The 23,263-nt window shown below is 38.2% G+C and overlaps 3 protein-coding genes across 3 annotated transcripts; 2 read left to right on the top strand and 1 right to left on the bottom strand.

Annotated features, from left to right (window-relative positions):
- Positions 1 to 4,857: 4,857 nt before the first annotated feature.
- LOC141844399 (probably inactive leucine-rich repeat receptor-like protein kinase IMK2) lies at positions 4,858 to 7,507 on the top strand. Its single transcript, XM_074732456.1, has 2 exons — positions 4,858 to 6,706; positions 6,804 to 7,507. The coding sequence occupies exons 1-2, from the start codon at positions 4,858 to 4,860 to the stop codon at positions 7,421 to 7,423; spliced, it is 2,469 nt and encodes an 822-aa protein (XP_074588557.1). The 3' UTR covers positions 7,424 to 7,507.
- A 3,126-nt stretch (positions 7,508 to 10,633) lies between these two features.
- On the bottom strand, positions 10,634 to 11,869 carry LOC141843903 (beta-1,4-xylosyltransferase IRX9-like). The gene is made up of 3 exons (XM_074731926.1): positions 11,277 to 11,869; positions 10,871 to 11,147; positions 10,634 to 10,756 (listed from the first exon to the last, which is right to left on the bottom strand). The coding sequence occupies exons 1-3, from the start codon at positions 11,867 to 11,869 to the stop codon at positions 10,634 to 10,636; spliced, it is 993 nt and encodes a 330-aa protein (XP_074588027.1).
- Positions 11,870 to 12,930: 1,061 nt separating this feature from the next.
- Positions 12,931 to 22,169, top strand: LOC141844333 (DNA repair protein RAD51 homolog 2). Its single transcript, XM_074732369.1, has 12 exons — positions 12,931 to 13,026; positions 13,103 to 13,216; positions 13,296 to 13,439; positions 15,194 to 15,297; positions 15,373 to 15,436; positions 15,697 to 15,752; positions 15,908 to 15,988; positions 16,974 to 17,039; positions 17,148 to 17,239; positions 17,328 to 17,444; positions 21,649 to 21,792; positions 21,885 to 22,169. The coding sequence occupies exons 1-12, from the start codon at positions 12,943 to 12,945 to the stop codon at positions 21,935 to 21,937; spliced, it is 1,119 nt and encodes a 372-aa protein (XP_074588470.1). The 5' UTR covers positions 12,931 to 12,942; the 3' UTR covers positions 21,938 to 22,169.
- The last annotated feature ends 1,094 nt before the right edge of the window (positions 22,170 to 23,263 follow it).

The raw sequence follows: 23,263 nt of genomic DNA, 5'->3' as shown, positions 1-23,263 counted from the left end.
ATGCAAAATTTTTCAGATTTAAAAAAAAACTGTTTCCTTCTTTTGAAGGGAGAAAGAACAATTGCAAGTTATCGAGTTTCGCAGGACGTATCATCAATTCGTGTGGAATCATTACCGTTGTACGTACATGGAGATAAAGATGATCAAAGATCAGACAAATTATATTTTGATTATAATATATATTCCTTTTGTTTCGATACATTTTACAACAACTAATTGGTTCTTATTTTTTTTTGCGGAATTAAATTTAGCTTTTCCAGAAAAGATCGACCAGTAAGGCATTCCTTCCCTCTCTTCCTTATTCTTCTTCTTGCAACAAATTCTTCTTCAGCAGCGCAGTTCTTTTCTTTTTCTTTTTTTTTAATATGAAAAAAATCATTTTTTATCTCTAAAAAATATTATTGGATAATTATTTATAAATTTATTTTTAATATGATCAAATGAAATTAATTTCAAATATAAATTTCATCTCTAATTTTATTTTAAATTCATCATTCGTCTCAAATTATATAACAAATATAAGATTAATCTAATAATTATATAAATTTTATTTTTAATTTTATTTTAAACTAGTTATTAATCTGTTTCATATAATATATCAAATATAATTTTAATTTATATATTTATAAATTTATTTACAATTCTATTTATAAATCCATATTTAAATCAATTACTACATTTTTATTATATTATATTTCTATATTTCTAAATATCACAAACAATTACAAAGTATTTTAATCTTTATTTCGTATATCAAAATCGGGACTAAATCCTCCTAGATACAAATGATTTGTATATCTTATTTCTTGAATCATCTTACAAACTATCTCCTTAAGATTTTCTTCTCTTTATCTATTTTTTTTGATAAGTTTTTCTTCTCTATTTATTTTCTATGATAATAAATTTTATTTTTATTTTACTTTCAATAATTTCTTCCTCCATCCTCTTGCTAGTAGCACACATGTCTTCAATTTCTTCCCTTTTACCTTTCCTTGTCTTTAAACTCCATGAGATAAATTGCTTCTCTTGTACAGATTAATGAACCAATTTGTTGAGACAATCTAGTAATTCAAAACATGAAAACAATAAGTCTTTTTTTAATATAAATAAATTGAGATTGTACAAAAGTCATAATTAACATCAATGTTCATCTGCTGATTAGTCCATAGTTAGCCGTCAATGCTAAAGAATCAATAAGTATGTTCATGAACACTCTTTGGCATCACAAAACCATGAACATTAGGTCAGTGTGAACAAATATTTAGGTCTGAATCCTAAAATCTTTAAGTATAGATAACAAAATGGAATACAAGAGAATTAAGGCTTAGCTTGTTGGTCTTCTTACTGCACATTGATCAATTTAAATCACAAACTAAAAAAACTTAATATCCACAAACACAATACCACATGAACTCTAAACACTGTCAAGAAATAATCCTGTAACATTAATAAACAAAAAACTATAGCAGATAGTAATCAAATAGTACCAAGCAAAATGCTATTAATCACCTCAAGGCACTACCCAATCTTATCAGCAATGCCAGTTCAAAGAAGTTGTCTTGCATTTCAAGTAAAACCTGAAAAGCCCCAAAAGCAAAATCATCAAATACAGAAGAGGCCTTTGAATTGAAATTTGAACATTGAATAACACACTTAGAAAGCAGAAAATTTGAAATTTGAACTGAAATTTGAACATTGAATAGCACTCTCAAATCAATTAGGTTTAGATTAAGGCTTCTTTCACACTCTGTGATTAGTAGAACATTGTGGCTACAAAGAAACAATATGTAACAACTTAAAATACAATAAACACTAAACATAGAAATGAGATAGCAAAGAGTACGAACACTACGAAAAAAGGAAAATGACAAAAGAAATTCTTGTGAATAGAAAACACAGATCAGAGAGGAAGAAAAGGGATCAAGGCACAAAGGAAAATGCCCTAATATAAGTTTCATCCTCGCGCGACCTATCGGCAGCAGGCGACATCGCATGACCACAAGGTGCGCGACCTATTGGCAACAGGCGACATCGCGCGATCGCAAGGTGGGCGACCTATCGGAAGCAGGCAACATCACGCGACCGTAAGGTGCACGATCGACCTCACGGTCGCATGAGGCGCGCCGCGTGAAGCGGCCGCAGACCTTGCGGCCGTGAGAAGCGACTGCAGTCAACCTCGAAAAAATGGGAAACTTGCTTTAAAATCCCCAATCTGAAAGAAGTCTTCGCGGTCAGTCCCCAGGCATCAATTCCTTCGCATGCACTCCCCATTCTGCCGAAGGTTTCAGTTTAAACTCCCCGACAGATGATATGACTAAATTACCCTTTCCCTCTCTCCTGTCCTCCCGCTTTGCTCACCACGTCCGCAGAGCGCTTCTCTTCTTCTCCGCAAGTGGGCGCGAGGTAAGGCTTCCCGGCGACAGTCCGACTTTCTTCTTCTTCCCGCGACACCTCTCTTCTTCTGGCCACCTGTTCGGTAAGGTTTCGTTGTCCATTTATTCACAACACAATAATACCTATTTTCTTCTCAAAACCCTAAACGGCACACAAATTTTACACAGACGAAGAGATTGAAGCAACACGTCGAAACTGAAGGAAGCGGCTAGATCCATCAACCGGGAGCTTCAGCAAACAAAAAAATAGTAAATTTGTTGATTATTTTAGTTGTTCGGTAAAATAGAGGAATTTCCCCCAAATCCCCTTCCCTATAATTTTCTACAAGTCTTCCAATAATATTGTAGGGATTATAGATTAATGTGGGAAATTAGTTCCATTATAATGGTAAATTGAATTGTTCTTAAATCGACCTTGATTTAAACTTTGGAAAAATAAATGATTTCTACAAGTTTCCCATGATTTAAACTTGCTTGGTTATAGGTAAATGATAATGAGTAGGAGTTGTCTTAAATTTTACATGGACATTGTGATAGTTGAATATTTTTTAGCGTAATATCATAATAAATTGTAAGAGATCACACTTAATTATTCAACAAATGTTAAATAAACTTCATCTGATTCAACAAAGGTTTTGAATGTTATATAAGAATACCAATGAGTTTTGAATGTAAGAGATCACACTTAATATAGATTTATGATTTTTTTCAATTATCCTTTAGGTGACAGATTTGTGTTCAGTTTCTTAGAACCATGGAATCTGGATCTGCAAATTTTTCATTTCTGGGTAGTTGCAAGTATAAAGAAGACCTCTATATGATTTCAATTCTGAATGGATTCAGTCTAATGGAAGTGTTTCTTAATCTTGGGAGAAAATGTGCCGAGATTACTCCACACAATGTGGTATTGCAGTAATTTGGATCTCGTACCTTTCCTCGCTAATTTATTTCATGGGAGGATTGCTTGAGTCATTGAGAGGGGCAGGAAAATTGTCTAGTGACTTTCAATAGGGTGAGAACTTTTGTTTAGCTTGCACTCCATCATGTCTAGTTAATCTTGTATTCAATTCTGAGTGATTTTGAGGCCAATCCAACTTCAAGCGATTTCTTGGATTCTCAAAATCTACGAAACCATGGTAGTCAAGTGGAAAGTCAATCAGATTTGATGGTGAATCAGTTGAAATCAGCTAAAACTAGAGGAGATTAACCAAATTAGAGTGATTTTGTTCTGATTAAATAGAGTTATGTGATCTCAATAAGCAATCTATGTATTTGATAAAGTAAGGTTCAATGGTACGAGGCTCTACTAGTGGTAGACGACGAGAATAACAATTAAAAATTGAGGTATTGCTTGATTTCCTTCAGTATTGTGAAGACTAAGGTTAAGAGTGAACAAGCCAACAAGAAAAGGAGAAGATTGTTGTTTTTTAGCATTGTCAAGCACATCCAAGCAACAAGAAGGTGAGCACGAAACTTTATTCAACATTGAGGAACAAAGCTTCCTTTGGGCGTTCACAAGGAGTTAGGAATTGGAATTGTTAATTAATATGTAATTATCATAAACTTATATCTTATAAATAGTTTAAGAATCAATATTAATTATTTTATTCTTTCTTCTGATTGTCCAAGTAAACAGAATGAACGAAATAGAATGGAAGTGCTCAATATATTTCATTATTTTCTGTTCTTTGCCGTTCAAATTACTGCATTTCCTTCTATTGTCCTTGATTTGGAAGAAACACAGCATACTACTTGCAAACTGTAGTTTCAGGTAAAAGTCAATCTCATTGAGGAGCCATCTTGAGTTTGAGGGAAAAATATGATAATTATATCATTTTAGATTATCCTATTTAGATGATCTGATATTCATCAGATTCCTTCCACTGGATTCTGATATTCATCAAATACGGCATATTCTGTCTGGAACTGCACCAACATTTTACTTGCATCAACCTTTTACCGGATCTGGTAAAGTTTTAACCGAATCCTGACGTCAAAAAGTCCCAGATTACGTCACCACTGGCACACCGTACAGGTGCTGTCCTACTCGATCCCGACCGTTGAAACGTTACATCGCAGTCAAACCTCCAACTAACGATCTAGATGTGGAAGAATCTAGTGCTTCCCGACACGCCCAGATTTAGCCGTTGCTCTTCCTCATCCGTCAATTTATTTCCCCATTTGCCATCACGCGCTCTACGCAGACTTTGCCGGACGACAGCAGTTAGGAAGGGGAAGATGATGCGGGTAGGAAAACTAGCCGTTGGCTTCCTCCCGAGAACCAAACAATAATAATAATTAGCACCAAGATTCCCTCTCTCACAATTTATAATCCCATCCCTTTCCTTCCCAAAAATCCAATTAATCTTCCTCCTCTTCGCCCTCGATCGCTCTATCTCTCTGTTCCTTAATCTTGTTCTTCGTCCGCATTGATCTAGCACAGAGCAGCGTGGATCCCTGCTTCATGGATCGATCAACACTCCAACGGCAGCCGCCGACGCCGCTGGTGGTGTTGATTTTACTTGCATTGGTTGCGTCGAGATCGGCGGTGGGAATCGAGTGGGACGGGGTGGCGATCACCCAGACCAACCTCCAGGGGTTGCAGGCCATCAAGGCGGAGTTCGCCGACCGCCGGGGAGTGCTCCGGAGCTGGAACGGCACTGGCATTGACGCCTGCACCGGCGCCTGGGTCGGCATTAAGTGTGTCCGCGGCCAGGTGATCGCCCTCCAGCTTCCCTGGCGCGGCCTCACCGGCCGCCTCTCCGATAAGATCGGCCAGCTCGCCGCCCTCCGCAAGCTCAACCTCCACGACAATGCTATCGGTGGGCCTATCCCGGCTGCCCTAGGCCGCCTCCGTGACCTCCGTGGCATCTATTTGTTCAACAACCGCTTCACCGGCGGTGTGCCGCCGTCCATTGCGGGATGCGTCCTTCTGCAGACGCTCGACCTCAGCAACAATGCGCTCTCCGGTAGCATCCCTGCCGCCATCGCGAACAATTCCATGCTCATGAGGCTCAATTTGAGCCACAACGGCATCTCTGGTTCGATTCCTGTAGCCGTCACTCGTCTCCCTGCTCTTGTGTTCCTCTCCCTCGAATACAATAACCTCTCCGGCTCTGTTCCTGACACATGGGGAAGCAACAAGAGCAATGGATCAGCTTTCCAGCTCAAAAGCTTGCATCTCGAACGCAATTTCCTCTCAGGCAGCATTCCGATCTCCCTCTCTCGCCTTCGAATGCTGGAGGACATTGATCTCAGCAACAATGCGCTAGAAGGCAGCATTCCTGAAGAATTCGGGACGTTTCCGAGGCTCAAAACGCTCGATCTCTCCGACAACTCCATTGCTGGAAGCTTCCCTGCTTCGCTCTGCAACCTGTCGTCCTTGGTCGAGCTCAAACTCCAAGGTAATGTTCTCGAAAGCCCAATCCCAGAGTCCATCGATGGTTTAAAGAATCTATCTTTATTAGATCTTAAACGAAACCAATTCAATGGTCCAATCCCTCCCACCTTGGGGAACATCTCCGACCTCTCACTGCTGAATTTGGCGGAGAACAACCTCACCGGAGGAATTCCCTCTTCCATTGATAACCTCACAAGCCTCACCTTCTTCGATGTGTCCTACAACGATTTATCCGGCCCTGTTCCTGTTCTTCTCTCTGAAAAGTTCAATTCGAGCGCTTTTGTTGGAAACCTCCAGCTCTGCGGTTACAGTGCCTCAACTCCATGTCCTTCTGCTCCTCCGACGTTTCCACCGTTTCCCTCCACCGCGCAGGAGCTGCGCAGCCGAAGAAGACTCAGTACGAAGGCTCTAATACTCATCGCCGTGGGGATCTTCCTCGCGCTCCTCTTCCTTCTCTTCTCCGTTCTTTTCTGCTGCATGATCAGAAGCAGAGCTTCAAAACAGAGCACCGCAAGAGAGGTGGCGGCCGGAAGAGGCGAGAAACCAGGGACGGAGACCAGCGGAACGGAAGTCGAGGCGGGCGGCGACACCGGAGGGAAGCTGGTTCATTTCGACGGCCCGATGGCCTTCACTGCCGACGATCTCCTGTGCGCCACTGCGGAGATCATGGGGAAGAGCACTTACGGGACGGTCTACAAGGCGACGCTGGAGGACGGCAGCCAAGTCGCGGTGAAGCGGCTTAGAGAGAAGATCGCGAAGGTTCAGAAGGAATTCGAAGCGGAGGTTGGTGTTCTTGGGAGAATCCGGCACCCCAACCTGTTAGCTATGAGGGCCTTCTACTTGGGGCCTAAAGGGGAGAAGCTTCTTGTCTTCGATTTCATGCCCAAAGGAAGCCTTGCAGCTTTTCTGCACGGTAAAAGGCTCGATTTTTCAATCAAATTCAAGCGATCTTTGAATCTGATGTTGTATATCATCGAATTTAACATTCTCCACTGCTCCTTTGATGTCAGCTCGCGCACCAGATAGCATGGTGGACTGGCCGACGAGGATGACGATCGCCATGGGAGTAACCCGTGGCCTTCACCACCTCCACACCGAGCTCAACATCGTCCACGGCAACCTCACGAGTACCAACGTGCTCCTGGACGACGACTGCAACGCCAGGATCAGCGACTTCGGCCTTGGCCGCCTCATGACAGGCGCCTCCAGCTCCAACGTCGTCGCCGCCGCGAGCGCGCTCGGGTACCGTGCGCCTGAGCTGTCCAAGCTCAAGAAGGCCAACGCGAAGAGCGACGTGTACAGCCTCGGCGTGATCCTGCTGGAGCTGCTGACCGGGAAGTCGCCGGCGGACTCGACCAACGGCATGGATCTGCCGCAGTGGGTGGCGTCCATAGTGAAGGAGGAGTGGACCAACGAGGTGTTCGACACGGAGCTGATGAGGGACGCAGCGGCGGGGACGGCGACAGGCGACGAGCTGCTCAATACGCTGAAGCTGGCGCTGCACTGCGTCGACCCCTCGCCGGCCGCAAGGCCGGAGGCGCAGCAGGTGATGCAGCAGCTGGAGGAGATCAAGCCGGAGTTGGCAGAGCCCTCCAAGGGTGAACCGGCGAGACCGAAGGCCGATGAATAGAAAGTCAAAGTCAAAGAAAGTCAAAGAAGTTTAGGGTTCAGGTTAGGCCCATTGTTTGTACATGTCGCGGTTCTTGATATTCTTTTCCAGTTTTTAGTTATTCTCATTAATTATTATATGACGTCATCGGTTGAATAAAACATTAAATTCATGTAACGGCAAGGATGATATTTTGACTAATTTGAGATTTAGATATTGAATTTCTATAAATGGGTATGAACTATTTTAGTGGCCCTCTATGTTTTTTTTTAATTTAAATATTTAATTTTAAAGATTTAATTAATCTTAAAGATGATCTTTAGTCTATAAAATTTTTTTATCACATTTTATGGGAAAAGTACATAATGAAATGGTACACAGTTAAAAGATATAACTCTTCATGTTTCATGAAAGGGTACGTACTATTGTATTTATAAATATCTTCCATTATAAAACAATGAATTCATCTTCTACTTAGTGTATTGTGTGAGTTGAGTTCTTTAAATGTTTGAGAGTGTGAGAATTTCTTGTTATTGCTAGACAAGAAATTCATAGAGGTTTCATCGTATCCTGAGGGAGTATCGTCATTAACCCATAACAACTACGTGTGGGAGTGAATATCTCTCTAAGGATAGCGATTGATTTCGTGCCTTTAAACCACAATATTCAAGTTTTTGTTCATCTTCCTCGAGCCTTCCACCTAACAATCTCTCCTCCTCGTGATTTAGTCAGCGTCAAGGTTCCATCACATTCTCCTCTATAGATTCCCAGACGACCTTGATTTTGTTGGATCTGGAGTAGAGGGACTTAGGTGCGGCAATTTTAAGTAAAGTTATGCATAGATTTTATTTTTCCAATAAATTTTATCATGAGGTGTTCATGGTTAAATGATTGCTAGGTTGAAGCTTTTGGATCTTGATACCTTTGTCGAGGGGTTCTATATATTAATAAATCAAACGTATTTTCTAATTTTTTTTCTAGAAAATAGAAAATAATATATCCTACTAAACCCATTTTTTTTTTCTAAAAATTAAATAAAAAAATAAAAAATTCAAATCAAACGCCCACTTAAACTTTTCCATGCGGGAAAGTAATATTATTTTCTGACAAACAATGCTTTCCGGTAACGATTAATAGAGATATTTATGGAATTTACAAATATTTTTTTATTAAATGTATAAATTCAAATTTTGACGGATATTTTTTATTAAGTGTATCAATTTTACCGGAAAGAATTGTTTGTCAGAAAATATAAATTAAAATAAATTGTGGCGGTTAAAAAAACTAAAAATATCAGTCAAAATTTATTTTAACAAATAATTAAATGATCAAAACTTACTTTGTTGGTATTTTTTAATATTTTACTCGTGAATATTAGGTTTGGGTACAGAGTAAACTGACCAATTTTATTTTGGCCTGAAAAATTACATTAGTAATCCTTTAAATTTTAAGAAATAAAAATTAGCACATTGTTAAAATTTTATAAAAAATTACTACCAAAATGAATTTTAGATGATATTTTTTAATATTTTCCCGGTCAATATTAATTTTGACCAGTAAAATTTATATGATAAATTTAATAATTAATCTCAATTAATAAAATTACGACAAAGAATATAATTATTTTGGTGTTTTTTTACAACATATATATGTCTACTAATTAACAACCACAAAAACGTATTAATTTATTTTATCTCAATTAATATATCTTATATCTACTTTATCTTAAATGATCGTTGAAATACTATTTCAATTGAGATATATAGTGGAGTCTACACGTTGACACGTGATTGTTGATGGAATATCATGTGGTCAAGAAATCTATATCTTTCAGATCTTGATGATAATCACCTTTAAGGTATAGGATTTAACCTTTGCACCTATTCACCATCACGCTCCAATTCCATTTCGGTCTCGATTCTCCACCTCGAGTTTCCATTTGGCATCACGTGTTGACCCCATCTCAGGATAGGGTCTCGACCTTGAGATCCGATCTCGGCAATCACTCGGTATCACGCGCTGACCCTATCTCGGCCTTGAGTCTCGCGACTCAAGTTTCAATCTCGGCACTCACTCGGCATCCTAACCTCAAGTTCTGATCTTGATACTCACTTGGCATCACGCGCCGACCCCATCTTGACCTCGAGTTCCGATCTCGACAATCACTCATTTAGCATCATGCGTCGACCTTATTTCGGCTTCAAGTCTCGACCTCGAGTTTCGATCTTGATACTCACTCGGCATCACGCGCCGATCTCATCTCATCCTCGAGTCTCAACCTTAGAGCCTGCTTAATTTAATTACGGAGTTGGTCGCCCGCATAATCATGGGAGCCTAAGACTATTTCTTCTGGATAAATAGGAAAATATTCCCAAAAGACCCGGGCGATCAGAATCTTTCTAAAATTGGAACAGATATTTTGGAATATTTTATAAATGGATGCTAATATTTCGTAGATCAACTCTATAAAAGGTTGTACATGTCTATGGGCACAGGTATTCACATATCAACCCTAATTTTTTTAAATCATTAAACTCTTTTTTCACGTAAAATTCTAAATTGAATGTTGGAGTGGCTTGTCATGACCCATCCTTGGTGCTATTCTAATTCTCTTTTTAGTACTTTTCATGTCTCTTCATCTTTCTCGATAACTATCTTCAAAGAGCGTACATATTAATGATTTATTAGCCGATGACTTAATTATCAATTGTGTATTAGCCGGAACATCAATGCGCAAAAGTTCTTGCTGTTTTATCTTGATAAAACTTCAGGGCACACAGATTGCACACGAAGTTCTTGATCAAAGGTTATCGACGCATCTTCATGACGCATCTCCAGATCATTAATTTCAACAAACCACTTTACTAAATGATATATATATATATTCTAAAAAGTATGATCTTCAAGATCTTCAATCACGTACCATTGCAATAAAGTGATCGACGATCAGTCGGTGGCAACGAGACAAATGCTCGGATTACAAGCTCACCTACTCAGACGATCATGAGATCCCCATGAATTAACATGTGATGGTCAACTAATCTCCAATAATTTATCAGACACCAGCAGACAAACAATGAATTAATGATGAACACCAACTGCAATGCTGATTAAAGAACACCACCAATTATGAACAAATAGCTAGCATTGCTAGCTCATTATTCACTGGGAAAATTTCTCAAACTAATGGTGAATCTCTCTCTCTCTCTCTCTCGCTGTACAGCTTCACCCTCATCGAAATCTACTTTCATGTATGTGGAGACGCCATAACATGATCTTGGAGCAATCTGCAGGGATGCCCTTCATCTTGGTCTCGTCTTCCAACAGCACTTCTTGCACAAATCTCATAGAATCCTGCAGCAAAATGAAACTCGAAGAGAAGTGTAAATAATGGAGCTGTAAACTTCGAGTAAAAGTTCAGCAATTAACTTTGCATTCCATGCGAATTGTCGACTTTGGAAGACGGACCTGGGATGTGTCTGGGACAGAATTAATGGAACGACCCCATCTCTCAGGATCCCACAAAATGGAGCTATTGAATGCGAAGCCTGAGATGTTGATCTTTGGAGGCTTCGCTTTGATCGTTTCTGCACTCTTCATGATCAGATTGCTGAGACTAAACTTCGCATTGGACAAGTCCTCAGATATCCACCCTAGAACATTGGAGGAGTTACAGATTGGTCCGTCCACCACCACTCTCTTTCTGTTTGCTGACACCATGGCCATTGGCCAAGCCCCAAAAACCCTGCAGAATTAAGGGATCGATCGCTTAAAATTATTACTGATTATTAGATTGTATAAAGGGGGCACTTTTGTTTTTTGTTCTAGCTGGATGATGAATGAAATGATGAAGAGAAGGAAATAATTCTTATACTCGACGTTTCTTAATTCTTGGAAGAATTGGAGATCGTAGACATTGGAGAGGTCGGCAAAGTGCACGATTCCGGCGAGCCGATGGCGCTCGATGTGGCTCAGGGCCACGTTCCTCTGGTGGTCGTCCTCCGCCGCTGCGTCAGTGAGGTTCTCCTTGAACGCCAAGTGCCGGTACATGACGCCGGTCTTCCTCAACACCTCGGCGGTCGCGTCGGAGTCGGAGGCTGCCTGAACGACGACCCAGAGCAATGGCTGCTGTACTAGCCTCAATGTCCCGGCCATCCTCCTCATCAGGGCATCCTGCCACCGGTCGCCGGAGCGGGTCGTGGTCACGACGATCAACTGCCGGCGGTCATGATTAGAGGAAAAAGACCCAACAAGGGGCTCGAGCTCGGCCATGAGGCTCCTGTTAGTGACTGCCGCGGCGTCGGTGAACTTAGCTCGAAGAGCTTCAGCGTTGCGGCTGGTGAAAAGGGAGACAGAGCTCGTCGGAGCGAAGCCGGTGAAGAAGCCCATGACGAAGCAGAGAGCGAAGTGGACCAAGGCCTTCTTCCACAGCTGGATTCGCTTCTTCAACCGGTCGCCGGAGCCCATCTTAGCTTGCCCGGCCTGAAGAGAGAGAAGAGGAAGCATTGGTTTTATTATTCCGGGAAAGGTGGTGGTTGGATTAGGAAAAGTTTAAAAAAGGCGGGAGCGGCTAACGGTTGAATTGGCTCTCATTTGTTAAGGCAAATTAAAAGTACGTGTTGGTGATCGATGACACCTTTTTGTTCCCTGTCAGTTGCCCTTTCAATTTAACACCATGTCACCTTCCATTTAATCCAAACAAAAATTAAAACAAAAAAAAAAAAAGAAAAGAAAAGAAAGGTGAGTGTTTTAATTATCACCTAGAGAGAACGCTATGGTTGGCAAATCAAGTCATCACTTTAAGCTAAAGAAAAGGGGAGATGTACCAATTGTAGGGTAAAGGATGGGCAAGCCCAACTAATGGCGACTTCATTGCTTGGAGTAAGCAAGCTAATCCATTAATTTTCATGGGACACAATATTGTGAGGAGGAGCTTTAGAAGAATAAGATGGGACTATAACTATTGATGACAATTCATTTTTTATGCACTACACTCTTGTTTGTACTATTTCAACCACCTAAAAGTTTGAATAATAATTTTTTCTCTCTCATTGAGTGAGAATAAAAGTGATTTTTTAATAAAAAATGATAAATCTCAATTAGTTTCATTGACTCAATCCCTAGAGTGATCGGTTCGACTTCATGGAAATTTCCCATCAGACCACCAGGGTAAATCGGTAAGCGTGCAACGGTGACAATCCAGATGCCCAGTATCCTTTAATTGCGATTCCCATTTGAAAGAAAATTCTTACAAATACGCCATAGTTGGGGATCGAATCGCGGGTACCTGAGTGACAACCTGAATGTCCTACCACAGCACCATGGCCTTGGGGACAAAAGTGACCTTTTAATGGATATACTTAAAGTGCTAATATAATTCATTGAAGTAATTAATCATGTATATATTTTATTTCTTTTGCATGAAATTGAACAAATTGGAAATTGGAGGCGAGGGGTTTTGGCTTCTAGAACCATCCACAGTATGTCGGTGGAAAGGATTTGAACGGACTAGACTAGAGGGGGAGCAAAAGGGCGGCGCGATGTCGAACAAACTCATCAGCCAGATGGGTCTTCCCTCTTCCCTAGCGAACGTCTTCGCGGCTCGAAACATCTTAACCGCCAAGGCGATCTTCTCTCCCCGCACCGAACCCTCCTCTCTTCTTCCTGCTCTAGGGTTTCTCATCGTCCTTCCACTCGCAGGACGCCCTCTCGCTGCCGGAGTTCGACCTGGTGGCGCTTCTGGACGTCGATCGCGACCAGGTCAGGACCGCTGTCGCACGCATTAGCGAAATCGCCTGCCCTCCCTGGCGAACGGTGCATTTCGGATCTCGATCGACGACGATTTTCTGTCCTGCTTTCTGCTTCTCTAGTTGATGCTTCGGCGCTTCTGCAGGCGCTATCGCTCATGGAGGACCGCGCGGTAACCGGGGGCTACCTCCCTACGCGTCTTCTTGGGCTCGACCGCGCTCTGCGTGGCGGAATTCCGTTTGGTTCTCTCACGGAGTTGGTCGGTCCATCAGGAATTGGCAAGACCCAGGTGTTGAATCTCTTCTGGTCGTTGTATTGTAGTTTCTGTTTTACTTTGACGATGAACTGCTACATTTGACATATGGTCTTAAGGTATGGTTATACTTGTTTGGGAATGTATGTTTCCGATGATATAAGAAAAAAAATTTGGACGCAAACAAAGAAGCTAAACTTTCGTTCTCCAATACATTCATGATAATCTTATGCTTAGGTCTGCTCAATCTATAGTTGAGTATTTGGTTAAGCTGGGATAAAATTGTGAAAAAATTACAAATAGCTTGCAAAGCTAAATGCTAACGCGTGCACTAACTATTTCATAATATTTAATTAATGCTTTTATTTAGTGTAAATAGCACATCGGTATGAATGAAATATTAATGTAAAAGAAAATATAGACAAAGATTATCACTAACCTACAAGCTTAGATTTATTCTAGCACTTACCCATTGTTAAATGCCAATTATGTGTAAGGGCCTCGCAAGGTAGTCATCTCAAATTGTATGCTTATATTAGGCATTTAAAATACATTAGGGTTTGCAAATGAGATAATATCTTTAATGATAAAATTGTCTAGTAAAAATAAAAAAGCAATTTTAAAAGCAAAAGTTTTTCACCAACATCTCATTGCATTGTAAGTTTGACTTTTGACAAAAATGTTATTTACGTTGAAGGTTTGAATAGCAAACCAAATGATGTTTTGTGATAAACAACAATTTTTAATCAACATACTACAAATAGAGTTGATTATCTATAATTTTTAAAGATTTTTTTTACTGACAACTCCTATCAGGATTTAATTATTCTTGAGTGCATGGTACGCAGTCTAAGATCTTTTATCCTTGATCTATTACATAGTTTTTCATCATCGAGCAACATTCCATGAGCTTCTGAGAAAGAGTGAGCAAAAGAGAAGAGGTGAAACAAAAAATTTCTGAAGTCAATTTATTAATGCTCAGGAGACAAATCCATAGATGGGAGCTTTTAAATAAGATAATCAATAGATTAAGAAAAGAAGAAAAAACTTCACACAGTTTTTCTTGACCTGAGGAGAAACTTGTGACATGATTTTGGCACATTGACATACATTATAATATATGCCAATTTGCTGAAAGACATATTATAATGTATGGTCACCGGTGTCATAACAATAGGGATTGTAACTAATAATTTTCACATGGGTTACTTAGGATATTGTAATGATTTAGCTAGTTTTAAGCTGAGTGGAACTCAGAGTACATATATTAAGTATAACTTTATCTGATGTGCGTATTTGTCATGCGAACAATTAAGAAGAATAAATAAATATATTTGGTTTTAATTATTATTTGGATTTTTATAATTAATATTAACATTGAATAGGTTCATTGTTGACTAAGTTATTCAAATAGTTCCTCTTTTCTCTAAACTATAGCAATTTTCATATGAGTTTCAAATAGTTGTGAATTGACAATGACTGATTCACTATTTCCAATGAAAGGATACTGATATCTATAAGCAAATCTATCATTCTTTTCATAATAATTGGTTGTACAGATTTGCTGCTAGCTTGTGTGCATCAGCCAAGACTTGTAATATCCATAATATTCAGCAGTCTATCATGCTTAGAGTAAGAACTTTTATCCATGTACCAGATGCATTCCTTGGAACATTGCTAAGTATTGTTTCAAATAATTATTTTACTATTTTTTGTTTCTTTTCCTTAGAATTAAATATTACAAATATGATCGTATTTAATTGACAATGTTCTTGTTGTTCTCAATTCAGTTTTGCTTAAAGCTGGCTCTGTTGGCAGCCTTGCCACCTAGCTATGGAGGATTAAATGGCCGAGTAATTTATATGGATACTGAATCTAAATTTCATTCTACCAGGTATTGCATTTGACTCCAAATTATGTAAACATTTTCCACAAGTGTCCTTATCATCTGATTTGAACACTATGACAGGTTGATAGAAATTGGTAGAAGTAGTTTTCCTCACATATTTAATTCAGAGGGAATGGCTCAAGAGGTCTATTTATAGTTGTTTTTTCTTGAATGTTCTTTGTCCTTGATACTACCTGGTGTTGCTTTGTACCTCTTCTTGCACAATCATTTAGCAAATACCATCCAATTGTAGGAATATGATGAAAATCAGCTGAAAAGACATGCTGCAATTTGTTTTTGGCAATATTTATTTGCCAAATAGGACATCAATCTAATTATGGCAGATAAGTGTTTTAACAGGCGATTGATGGGTTCCAACTTTTTTTCCTTATTTTAATTTTGCAGATGGCTGGAAGGATCATAGTTTTGCGACCTGCATCATTAGATGAATTGACTGAGAGGTATGTGCAAATGCTTTGAATGTTGGAGGGAATTTCCCTTAGTCATTTGATATATCATAACGGAAATGCCAAATGGACATTGCTGATTCTTATCTATTTTAGTGTTCTGTATGATGAACTACTAACAGAAGTTGTAGTTAATTTTTATGTTGCAGTTTGCAACAGATTCAGCTGATTATTCTCCAACATGATGTAAAGTTGCTGATTGTTGATAGCATGGCTGCAATTCTTTTGGGGTGATTTCCTTTCTTTTACAGTTTCGAAGGCTCATTATGACTACATAATGTGTGAATATCAATGATTAATACTATGATTTTTGACTTAAACATGTTTATGTAATTATAGAAAAATTTTATGATGTACAATTATATCATATCCAATGTTGAGCATATTGTTTTACTTCAACTGCAAAGTTATTAACTCTCCTTGCCTTCCCTAAACCTATCCATGTCAGATAAACTTAGACTGGTTGTAAGGGGCTTCAATGTTGTTAATCTTACTTGAAAAACAACCAGTGTCCATTGTCATTAACAAGAATGATATGCATCAATTTTGCACCCAGCTTGTTCTTGATGTATGCTAATTATGTGGAAATACTTATCATACATACCATGTTGTATTAAAATTATATATTTGTGTTAACAAAGGCTGGTGCTTCGAAAAAGGAACTTTCTTATGCACTAGAAATTTGGTATTCTGGGCTAAGTAGACAGCACTATCACACTTCACAGCATATATCGGCCATGGTTGTGCATAGTTACAATGTTCTCTCATTATTCTCATTATTGTTATCTCCTTCAGATTCATTGTATGAATGTATCTTTTGTTGATAATAATAAACAACAATCAATTATTTTGTATATACTAATTTGTTGAAAACTTTCTTACAAAGTTTGTTTTTTTCTTCTTTGAAATGCATGGAGAGTGAACCTAACCCATATTTAATCAAAGTTTTCAAGTATGTACAAAAGATATGTGTTCTCAAGTAGGAGAACCAGATAAAATGTAAACAAAATTATAAGAAACAGATCATGAATAAGTCCCATGTTTGATTGTTCTAGTTGGCAGCTAAATCAAAATCATTAGATGAATGAAATGAGAAATGAAAGAGTCGACATGCAAACACTTCTTGATAGTTTGAGCTATTCCCACATGACAAATATGTCTTAAAGTTGTCCCCATGAATTTGGCAATTGTTAACTTTGTGTATGGCTTGCATAGGGAGAACAAAAGGAGCACAACTGGACAGAAGCAACATTCATGTCATTTGCCACTTTCATTTCTCAAGTAAAGATTTTTCCTGCCATTATCAAGGCTTTAACATTTCGAGTCCCAACCTTTAGTGTCAAGTTTCAAAGTTTGCCATCTATAGGATAAACCCTTCTAAATGTATAGGTCCCTAGCTGAATTTTCACAAATTCCTATTGTGGTGACAAACCAAGTGCGCAGTCAGAATAATTATGAAGTTGTTCACTTTCCATTCCAAGGTTAGATGGATGTGTTTCCATGGGAGGTTATCTTTTGGTTGGTTGTGTACTAACTTAAATTGCTAAATCTTATGTTAATGTTCTACAGGTAATATGGATACGACAAGCTGCAAGCTTGAAAAGCTAGAGTCTCACTTAATTCCTGCTTTAGGGATCCAATGGGCTCATGCTGTAACCATCCGTCTCATATTTGAGGCTCACTCAGGTCAGTATACTCATATTTTAGATTAGAATCAATTATTTTCAGGCTTACCCTATGCTCCATTAAACCAAAATAACCAAAATGGGCAAAATTGTTCAGAATTTGTGTTGGAAAACTAACTTATTGATGATCTGCTTTAACAGCATCAGTCATATGACTTTCTAATATGAATTTTCTTCTGAGCTGAAAGTATTGTGACAATGTGTTTCAACTATCAGACATCTTAAAGAAAAAGGCTAAACATATTGAATTGTTACTCTACAAGATGCTTAGGAAAAGGATAAACTATCCATTTCTCAGCATTTCCCTCTTTCTTCCTCTCTCTACTTCAGGCGGATGAGTCCAACACCCAAGGTGTTCTTTGCCATCTCAGCCACTCAAATCATGCCACTAAACTACGGAGAAGAGAGTGAATCTATGCCTATCCTTTCCCATGGGTTAAGAGGTCCTAAGTCTCGGTCATATTAGATAGGTAACATAGGCAAAATAGGGATCAAAAGAAGAAAAACATTAATAAAAGAAGTAATGGTATCTCATATACCAGATAACAAAGAATGTTTAAAAATTTTACAATGTATGTTAATTACATTTTTGTCATATTGTTAATAAATAATACTATTTAAATAAATAATAGAATTATTAAAGTTGGATGACTAAGACATAATATGCTGTTGGAATATTAAAAATATCATTTATTATCAGTTTATTATATTAATATTATTACATTGGACACGTTTGGTTGTGTCCTTAATTACAACTTAATCATGTTTTATTTGAAAGGAAACTTTATGCCCCTCTTAAATGAGAGAAATCAAGATAATGATCATGAGTGAGATTTTGTAATGCGTCCTTTCTTAGGGCAGACAAAGGAAAGGATGAATTGCATAAGGGTCGAGTCACTTTCTCTCGTTTACTTGATGTAAAACTAAAGAGAGGATAGATTTTAAATCCATCTGCGAATTAAAATCCATTTTCTTAATTGATTTTTATGTCATTTTTTTGTTTGTCCAAAATCAAGCGGGTGGAATCCTTCCTCTTGCTAATGCCAACAACCCTAACTTCTGTCCTAACTTTGTTTTCATGAATCCATACTTTGTAGTTCCTAGCGGCCAGCCAACTCCCATTCAGTGAACCAATAGCTTGACTCGTAGATTTTAGGCAAGGCTGCTAGCTTGCAACAACCAGAGCAGGCTACTAGTTGTAACCTGCAAAGCTCACGACTACCTCTTGGAGGTCAGGCTTGGCCGTGAGCTTGTGGCTGCCTCACAAAGGCTAGACCTAGCTGTGAGCTCTCGGTAGCCTTGTAATAGCTAGGTCTGGTTGAGAACTTGTAGTTGCCTTGTGATTGTGAGGTATGGTTGCGATTGATGACTTTGACTGCTGATGTCACATAAGTGAAAGTGAATATGAGTTCTTGGAAGTTCAACAAGGAAAAATATTGTCTCTTATGTTTTTGACAAGTGCAAGGCAAGCTCATGATGGTTTTGCAAAACGGAATGTATGCATGGATTGGATTCCTGAAAATAAAAAGCATAACTATGGACTCATTTTAGGATTTTGACAATTGAGCCATCAATTTTTGTTGTTGTTGTAAATGCAATTTGAAGGGGAGCCTCGACGTAACGGTAAAATTGCTGCCATGTGATCTTGAGGTCATGAGTTTGAGTCGTGGAAACAACCTCTTGCAAAATGCAAGGTAAGACTGTGTACAATAGATCCAATGTGGTTCAACCCTTCTTCGGGACCCTGCACTGGCGGGAACTTCGGGCACCGGATTGCGCTTTTTGTTGTAAATGCAACTTGATACCATACATTAATAATATTATAGAAAGAAAAGCATATATGAGCTTTTATAGTCTTAAGGAGTAGAAGCATCACGATGTCTTTGCAAAAACATTTTGATGACCAAAAATGAGTCATTTTGGCAAAAAAAATTATAAAAGCACCTTCCTAGGAGTCTAGGCCTTGTTTGGTTGGGAAGTTGTATAAAACTTTTTTTTTTGTTTCTTGGAAAATAAAATTTAAAAGATGAAAAGGGAAATTCTGTAAATATTTAAAATTACTTTTTAAAACATGCATGAATTTATTAGAGATGAATGATGTGGGAGCTATTTATTTTTTATTAAAATTTCCGATGACTTTTTTGGAATAGAAATTTTTCACAAACTACACAAGACCTAATATTTTATATTATTTTTGTTGAAAAGAACCATGACTAAGTAAAAATGACCATAAGGTATTTTCCAAAAAACACTTGGCTGTCTTTTTTAACCATCTTAACTCAAAAATATTTTTGCTTTGTAGATACTTTTATGAGTCCAATGATACTTTCTTTTGTCTAACATGTTAGAAAGAAATAGATTTAATTCAATGAAGCTAGGGATATTTTGTATGTAAAATGTAGGTGCAGAATTTATGAAAAATCAAATTGTGGTGTGTGATTTGGAAAATACTAAATGCATTATGCGTCCTTTGGGAAATTTTACCTATGATGAAACTTAGGAAGCTTAAATCGCAAAGGTTTCTACGTTATTCTCCTCCACTATTGAGAACTAGACTTCGACGAGTTGAATGGTTATATAGCTGGAACGTGATTTGTTACATTTTATTTTGTTTATTCAACCAAAGGTTATTTTTTCCAACAGTTTACCAATTGTGCTCTCCTTTTAACTAGAGTAAGCATAGAAGTCATCTAGTTTTTGCGATAGTGAGTGGTTGATCAATGTTGGTTTTGTCAAAGGGGTTTGGATGGTGTGGGTGTTGGTGTTGGTCGATGATAGCATTTAATGCGAAATGGCATTTGGATGAGACAATATGAGGGAAATTGCAATGGTGGAAGCCCGATGTTGATTCAAATGAAAGATGATTGAAGGAAGATGAGGTTTTTGGCAAATGACATTCAAGGGAGTTGTGCTGGATACTGAAGGGTGACTTCAATCAAGGTTGATGATTGTAAACTTACTATTGAAGGAGGCCATGGACCAAACAAAGATGTGGATGGATTAACTAAAGAAGTGTTATAGCAGCAATTGTTGCAAGAGAGAATTGCGCAGAGCGAGAAGGAAAGGTGCTGATAAGGGTTAATATAATCGAGGAGGTGGTCTACTATAGTAGTGGTTGATTAGGCAGTGCTGGTGCAAGTGAGAGTAGGGCAGCACTTTGACATTGTGAGACTATGGTTGCAGGACTACGGATGATCTGGGAGGTAATTATAGGATAGGATAAAAAGGTGAAAGAACTATATCTATGAAATGAGTAGTATGTCTACATTCATCAAGGGATCTCACAATAATGATGTGACTATGGATGATACGGGAGAGAAGGAGATGGATACGTTGTGTGTATGGAATGAATAGTTTGTGTACCTTCAACAAGAGAACAATGGTGTGTATCTGTCATGACAGATCTGGTGCCTTCCTTTGACACCTTCATGTAGGAGCATGGGTTTGGTTCTAATGTCATTGATGCAGTACAAGATTCTGTGCTTCAGTCAATGATACGATAAAAAAGGTAAGGAGCAAGAGGAATATCTCGACGATCTGTTGAAAAATGATTTAATTCATAATTCCATTGCCGTGAAATTATATATTGCACCAAAGGTAAACATAATAATAATAAAATGTTGACTTAGCTAATTGACTATTTTTTTAATCTTTATTTTTAATTCGTGAAGGTGTCTTACTATGTGAATACACACATGATCTTTGTGTTGTTTCTTGCCTCTTCAAAACAAGGACTATTTGGAGCTTTTGCACCATCACATCTTGAAATTGATCTTGTCATGTTTGATTGTGTTTTTGCATCACTATCAACACTATTTATGCTGGCAAGTAATGCCCAGAAAAGTTGACTATTGGGCTTGTAAAACAGCAACCAGCAGTTTGTCTCAACTCTTTGGCGATCCTCAAATCACTATATCTTTTTTAGTTAATGTTAAATATAGTTGTACTTGGTTTTCCTTTTGCTGCCATATTTTCTATTCTAATTGATTCAACTTAACTAACTATAGATTATGTTTGAACTTACTAAGTCGTTGCAAACGTGAAATAAAATTTGGCATAATGATCCCATACAGCCATCTCAACCTTTTTTGTCTTTGCTATATTAAATTATTTCTATTGCTTTAATTCTCTGTGTTATTTCAACTTTTTTTTAATATGTTAATTTTTTGTCCAACATTCTGACCCATGATTTTATCATTTTGTAGGTCAGAGGTTTATTAAGATTTCAAAATCTCCCACATCCCCAGCAATAGCATTTCCGTTCCTTGTGAAGTCCTCTGGAATTGCATTGCTAAGTGATGAAGGTCTTGAAGTTACAGGCTCGGAGATGAACACAATACGATGTGAAGGTGTGTATTTGAGAATGCCACTATCTCAACTCCTTTCAATTACTATAAGATTAACTTCTATTGTAAATTTGGCTTGCTTCTATAAATACCAGGCTTAAACGTTCTTGTTGAGGGAGCTGAACCATTCCCTCATCTTGGATGCTAACCAACGGTTTGTTGCTTAGTGGCAAAGTATATGTTTGTTTTGCACTTAGCATCAAGAATTTTTTGTCTTGTTGGGTCTGTTTGAAAGACGCACTTGTTTGGTTCCCTGTGGTGGTTTTATGTTTTGTTTTCTTATGCTGTATTGTTTGTTTATTGGGATTGACTCCCAAAATTTCTCCAAAATGGGCATTTCTAAACATATAGCTAGCTTGTATAATGGAATTGCTGCATCATGAGTAAGAATATGCTCTTTATTTTTGTCCGGAAAATACTTTGAAAGCCAGATACATGTTTTGCTTATGCTTCATGTGGTTTACTTCTTCCTGAATGCTGGAATTCATTATCTATAAGAAAGTATTTAACTATTGAGCTATTTGTTGAAGGCTGATCCCTTGCTTTTTTCTCAGTTGATTTCCTAGAATAAGTTGCACTGTCTTGTTCTTTGATCTCATCCTTTGTGTGGCCATTATATCTACCAAAGAATTTGCATACATCTGCAACTTTCAAAGTTGAATATGCTTCTGGGATCTTCATGCATCTTATGCAATTTCATTTTTGGATGTGGATGTTCATGTACATGTATTGATTCTTAACATCCTCAAGAGATGTAAATTTGGAGTTAAATCTGCATTATTGAGATCCTTGCCTTAGTGACTAATCCTTCTCGCTAGTAACATATCCAATGGCTTCATTTCATCTCTTATAAGAATATCTTGTTTCTCTTGCTCGCTAGTAGTTTCCATGACCAAATGAATGAAGTGCCAAGTAATGAATATTTGCAATGAATCGGATATACTCTTCAACCTTGGCTAACTAATTTATGATGCCTTGAGAATGTGGTTAAGATTTAGTTTATAACACTACTCGTCATTTAGCACTCTTATCTTTGCATGACATTCTAAAATTTGATTTCGTCGACCCGTGTCGAATGATGTTATCTGCAATATACAATATGACACTGCTTTTGTAGTCTCCCACAGAATCCTACTGCACTGACAATTTTAATACCTACAATCCCAATAGAAGAATTGGACATATCATTGTACACCTAAATAGAAAACCTTTGATGATCGTTGTGATATCTATGATCTTTCAATAATCTATGCCTCTTGGCTCTATTAGGAAGCACTTCGTGCACGTATTGTTCAAGATCAGGTAACACAACTTACGTGTTTTGGTACATGGTAGTCAAACACTACTCTAGCACCACTTGTTGCTATGAATCAATTCGAAGTGATTCTTTCAAGATCTAATTAGATGGTTATAAAATATGGAATCACCTTCACCAAAGGCTCTTAAGTAATTCTTTAAGGATCTAGTTAGCTGC

Source organism: Curcuma longa, chromosome 13 (genome assembly GCF_044706935.1).
Source record: "Curcuma longa cultivar G26 ecotype Majalengka, Jawa Barat chromosome 13, ITB_CL_G26_1.1, whole genome shotgun sequence".
In the NCBI taxonomy this organism is placed as follows: Eukaryota; Viridiplantae; Streptophyta; class Magnoliopsida; order Zingiberales; family Zingiberaceae; genus Curcuma; species Curcuma longa.
This window is presented reverse-complemented; position numbering and strand designations above follow the sequence as displayed.